We start from the raw sequence: 5864 nt of genomic DNA, 5'->3' as shown, positions 1-5864 counted from the left end.
TTTCACAGACATTTGGGAGATCTTGACATCCATGTAATTTAGCTTAGTCTAAGGCAATATTTCTTGGTATGGGGAAGTTCTTCTGTCTATGTGTTGCTTTTATTGGTTAATGAATAAATCTGTTTTGGCCAGTCACTTAGCAGAATAGAGCTAGGTGGGAAAACTAAACTGAATGCTGGGAGAAAGAAGGCAGAGTCAGGAAGAGCCATGTAGCTACCACCAGAGACAGATGCACTGAAACTTTGCCAATAGAGCACGACCTCATCGTGATGCACAGATTAATGGAGATGGGTTAGTTTAGGGCATAAGAGCAAGCTAGAAATAGAAAGCTCAAGCTACTGGCCAAATATAATTGCAAACAATATGGTTTCTGTGTGATTATTTCGGGTCTGGGGAGCCAGGAATGAACCAGCTGTCTTCCGACAACAGTTTCTTGTATCTAACAGCAATCCAGCTAGCCTACAATTCCAGTCTACAAATAGAAAAGATAATGTGCACAGGAAAGAAATTTTGCACTATTATCAGGCACAAGTGCACAGGGAATAAACAGAATATTAAAGATTTGTAGACGTAAGTCACAAACGATGCCACAGCAGTTTGGAATTATGATTAATAGGGTACTATTTATTAAAAGGGGAAAAAACTTACAGATCACCGTCAGCCCTGTGTACAACCAGGAAAGGAGTCTAGTCGCCAGCCGAGCAGGAAGTGAAGAGAGCGAGAGAAGGAAGTGGCCGCTTTTTTAAAGGGAGAGAGACCACGCCCCAATGGGCGGGTATCTCAGCGGCTATAGGCTGGAGGAGCGGAAGGACCTCCCGCAACAAAGATTGGTATGATTGTACTTCTTTAAAGGCAGTCTTGAACAGAGAAAAGTGAAAATTAAAGGCAGATTGAATCAGCAAAGTTGAGGTCCTTTTCTTTTCAGTGTCCAACACAACTCAATAATGATCTTCTACATTCATTTGTAATAACTTTACAAAAGAGATGTGAAGTTTAGAAAGGTAAAGAGTCATAAAAGTTTAAGTTTTCTAAGAAAATGCCAGACCCAGCAATACTTTTGAGTATATAACCAAAGGATGCTCAATCATACCACAAGGACATGCAATCAACTATGTTCATAGCAGCATTGTTTGTCATAGCCAGAACTTGGAAACAACCTAAATGGCCCTTCACTGCAGAGTAGATAAGGAAAATATGTACATTTACACAATAGAGTAGTACACAGTGAAAAAAGTAATGAAATCTTCAAATTTGTGGGCCTAGAAAACATTTTATTGAGTGAGGTAACCCAGAACCAGAAAGACAAATATCATATGTACTCACTTATAAGTGTCTTTTAGACATAAAACGAAGATAAACCAGCCTGCAATTCACAATCCAGAGAACCTAGATAACAAAAAGGACCTTAAGAGAGACATACATGGATCTAATTGGCAAAGGAAGTAGAAAAAGACAAGATCTCCTGAAAATTGGGAGCACAGGGATCATGGGAGAGGATAAAGGGGGGGAGAGGAAGGGAGGGGAGTGGAGAAAAATATATACCTCAATAAAAACAATTAAAAAATATCTAAAAAGATATTTTAAGGTTAGTTCTAAAAGTTATGATAGAAAGTGATTTAGGTACAAAATTTTATACTCACCAAAATAGGATTGATAGTAGAGTACTTTCTCAGAAATTGCCAAATTCAAATGGTCTGGATATTGTTAAAGTTTTGCTTCCTTGATAATTATTCTTACTTGTATATATTTTTACTGTGTTAGAATTAAAACCTTTTCATTTTATTTAGACAAAGGGGGGGATGTTGTGGGATATTTGACCACACTATGTGAAGATGTGTCTCTGTCTTTTCTTGATTGCCTAACGTCCCTTCTGATTGGTTTAATGAAGAGATGAATGGCCAATAGCTGGTCAGGAAAGGGTCGGATGGAGTCTGTGGGAGAGAGGGGAAACCAGGGGAAGAATCGAAGAGTCGGGATTAACCAGAACAGGAGGAAGTCAGATGTATGGTATCGAGGAGAGGTAAGAGCCATGTGGCAGAACATGAATTACAATAAACCAGTTAATTTAAATGTTAAGAGCGAGTTGGGAAGAAGACAGAGGTAAAGCTTTCATACTTAAGAAGAAGTCTCCATGTCATTATTCAGGATCTGGTTGTCTAAAGAAGGACCCACTTGAAATATTTCTTTTGTTGAACCCATGGCATAAATTTTGGTGCATTTGGGCATCAGCTGTAACAAGAGAGAAAAATGTCACTAACGTTCTGCTTTTCTTCCTCTTTATCCACAGGAAAGCTTTTGCTAACAGCTCTTCTTTGGACTAGATTTTAGGTATTTAGAAGTTCAACCGTTGATAACCAATTATATAGATTTCTTCTTAAAATTTAATGAAACTGATTTTAGGAATGTGCAGTTAGAAAAATTAGAAGTTATGACTTTGTCAGTAAGGCAGTATATTGGTATTTGTGCATTTACACCACTATAAAACATAAACATATTTTTATATTTTCTTGGGATTTAGGTTTTATTACAACTACTTTGAAACCCTTCTGAAAACAGTATATTTGTGGCTGAATTTACTTTCTCAAACCCCAAGGCGACAAGCAATAGGAAGAAAACCAATCATGTAAAACTTCATTGAGCTGTACAGCAAATGACATGAAAGTTGATTTCAACAGAGCTGTTTTCAAAAATTTTGACTCAAGATTTAAATGCTTTAATTCTTTGCCAGGCAAGGAAATGGTAAACTAAAACAGACCAAAACCACCCAAACACTCTACCGAAGAGTGGATGCTATTGAATTAAAAGAGCTATGTACACTGACTCATTCACAGGCTGTTTGTTGCAGTCAAGAATTTGAAAGCTCTGAAGGAGTCTGGAGAGTTAATATGTAGACCAGAAACACAATGTGTGAAAACGCCTGAAGAGCAGAGACGCTGGGCTGTGTTCCAGTGGATGGTCCCACACCATGCACACGTGGGCAGCACAAACTTGTCTTAGTGGGATACTATTCTTTTTAAAGACATAAACTTAGATTGCTTCAGAACTGCACTAGAGCACAGCTGAAGGATAATCACAGCACAGATGGCCAAGTAGACATTAGCAGAGGGACAGCAGCAGACTACTGCAATTGGAAAGGTGGTTTGAATGGTCAAATTCATGTTGGATGACATAGACATCCTTGCACCCAGAGTCTTCAAAATCATAATCCACAGACCCAAACAGCCCAGAAGGAAACACTGTTAGACATTGCAGGCTGCCTTCTGACCGACATCTTCAGGCATGGGTGTTAATGCTGCAGTACAAGGAGGTGGTGCTGGTGCTAGTTATTTCTCTTAAGTTTTCTCTCTTGGCTCTAATTTTTCAAATATCAATGCAGTGAGGAATCTGAAGATTTTTAGTATTCCTTTATGCTAAATTCTGCTCTGGCACAAAATGGTAGTCAGCCAAACTACAGCCAAATTGGCAACTCTGAGCCATGTGCTAAGTTTGATCTATTTTTGATCATGTAGATAAAAGATAACTTTGCCAGAAGCAGATCTGGTGTTTTTCAACCAAACTGTAGCAACTCGTCTTTATTACATAGAAGCATGAAATCAGAAATTTTCATGTACATAGACCAAGGTGAGGAACAACAGTATGTTTCCTAGTTTTGCTGTCATGTTGATCAGCAGGAAGAAGAAGCGTTAACTGGTCAAGGTTCTGAGAATAAAAGAATGAGTGCTCAAGTCGAAGTCTAAATGGCATATTTAATTCAACCCCTTCCCACCAAGGTTCAGGCAGCATTGTGTAAGAGGCAGCAAGAGCAGAGGGATGGGGAAGAAATGCATCTTCTGGTCCTGAAATGGCTGTTACTGTCATGAGTTCACAGCGTTTGGGATTTCCTGCACAAGATCAAGCCAGACAAAAATCAGCAGAGGAGGTAGATAGTCTCCAGGAACCATACCTCTCCAGGGAGCAATTCAAAGTTGCTATCTTCTAGAGGAGGGAGAATTGTTCTTTGGGGAGGATGTGACCACTGATAGATGTACAAGGTCCCAGTGCATGGCCCCACGTTCCTGTATACATGGGGAGCACTCACTGGACTTAATAGGTTATTCAAACAAAGGACACATGAAGTTGGGAGGGACACAGGTTGAGGGATGAAGGATAGTCATGATTTAGTTTGTAGTGTACATGTAAAACATTCTCAAGATTAGAGGAAAATCTAAACTGCAGCCTGACCAATACCTTTGAAGTCACAGTGGCTGGTGCTTGGGGACAGGTGTTTATCAGTAAATATGAATTGATTTCTTGGTGCTTTAGCAGACTCTAAAATGCAGAAATATATTGATTATATTGCTATATTATTTGTTCCTTTCTGTATATATGTGCAGAGAAATGATAAAATTCTATGTCCAAATGTACCTACATGAGATCCATAATAAGTACAAAAATTTCAAGTAATGAAAGGATCAATGGTCTTCTTTATTTATGATTTTTTTCTTAGAACATGAAATTATGAATTATCCTTGACAGAACTTTCAGTAAAATTAGTATGACCATTTAATAGCATTCAACAACCATTGAAATCTCTGTAAGCAAATCAATAATTATCAAACAATATCACACATATTTTGCCCCCGGAAACCTCAAAAAAAATACAAATTCATTTAAATATAATAGAGGGTTTAAATATTTAAATATATTTAAATATTTAAATATATTTAAATAAATATAATAGAGGGTTTTAACAGATCTAGTTTATCATCTATTTATGAAAATTCATATATAAATAAAATTGTCGCAGCAGTTAGTAGTTTTCTTAAGGTAATTTAAACACAAGTGTGACAAGTCTTACTCCTATTCAACCTCAACCTAAAGATATTTCACATGTGTTTATTTTAAAACAGGTGCACATAACCAGTTTCATTTTCCTGAAATTGCTTATGATCTAGGTATTAATCTCAGATTCCCTATTCTAATTTCCTCCGCTGAGCCAACTGTTTCTTCTCAGCATCACTATCAGTGTGCACAGAAAACTATGCAAAGCACAATATCCCTTGTCAAGCCAAGAGAAATTTGGAAGGGTTAGGAATGGATTAATTAAGTACTTTTCATGGTGAAGTGAGCAAGGCTCTCAACCATTCTTACAACCTCTGAGCAAACAACTGAGTTATGTCTGCATATATTTTTCAATGCAATGGAACAGTTTGAGAACGGCCCTTCTAGTCTCTATGGGCACTGTATGTGGTACACACGCATACACGCAGGTAACAGACTAGTGCACATAACAGAAAAACAAAACAAAAACTCAAAAGGAGAAATAACAAAAAAGGACAATAGTCTTTAAAACTTTAACAGGGTGTTTTTGTTAGGTACAGTCTCATTGTGACAAATAACAGTCATCAATGTCACCTAGAGCTTCATTGGTCCACATTTCCAAAGACAGAAAAAGTCTAAAACTATTTAGGAAATTATCCTCTAAAACAGGAGTCTTTATAATGTGAGTGAAACAGTATCCCACAAACTGATCTTTACCAAAAATAAAGCTATAATAGTGTAAAACATAAAATTTATTTAAATATATAAAACAGCATCACTTTCCTGAATTCTGAAATGTCTTTCAAACAGAAGTGGCTACCAAAACCTTTGTCAATAATGATTCAGCAGTTATAGTAATATAAATTATGTTGCTTTACTGAAACATGGCAAAATCAGGTAAGGAAAAAGAAAGGAAGGAAGGAAGGAAGGAAGGAAGGAAGGAAGGAAGGAAGGAAGGAAGGAGGGAAAGAAGGTCGGTCAGAGGTCTATAGAAAATGCCTGCATTTGCAATCCTGTTCACAGGAAAAATACATTGTATTTAAGATTTTCCCGAATCAGACTGT

At 37.3% G+C, this 5864-nt stretch overlaps 1 protein-coding gene across 1 annotated transcript in view; it reads right to left on the bottom strand.

The window, feature by feature from the left end:
• Positions 1-5789: 5789 nt before the first annotated feature.
• Fpgt (fucose-1-phosphate guanylyltransferase) overlaps positions 5790-5864 on the bottom strand; it is a 6182-nt gene continuing 6107 nt past the window's right edge. The window contains exon 5 of the mRNA XM_026784200.1: positions 5790-5846. Coding sequence (XP_026640001.1) covers positions 5840-5846 — 7 coding nt within the window. The 3' untranslated portion in view covers positions 5790-5839. The remainder of the gene's footprint in view (positions 5847-5864) is intronic.

Source organism: Microtus ochrogaster, chromosome 21, assembly GCF_000317375.1.
Source record: "Microtus ochrogaster isolate Prairie Vole_2 chromosome 21, MicOch1.0, whole genome shotgun sequence".
Taxonomy (NCBI): domain Eukaryota; kingdom Metazoa; phylum Chordata; class Mammalia; order Rodentia; family Cricetidae; genus Microtus; species Microtus ochrogaster.
This window is presented reverse-complemented; position numbering and strand designations above follow the sequence as displayed.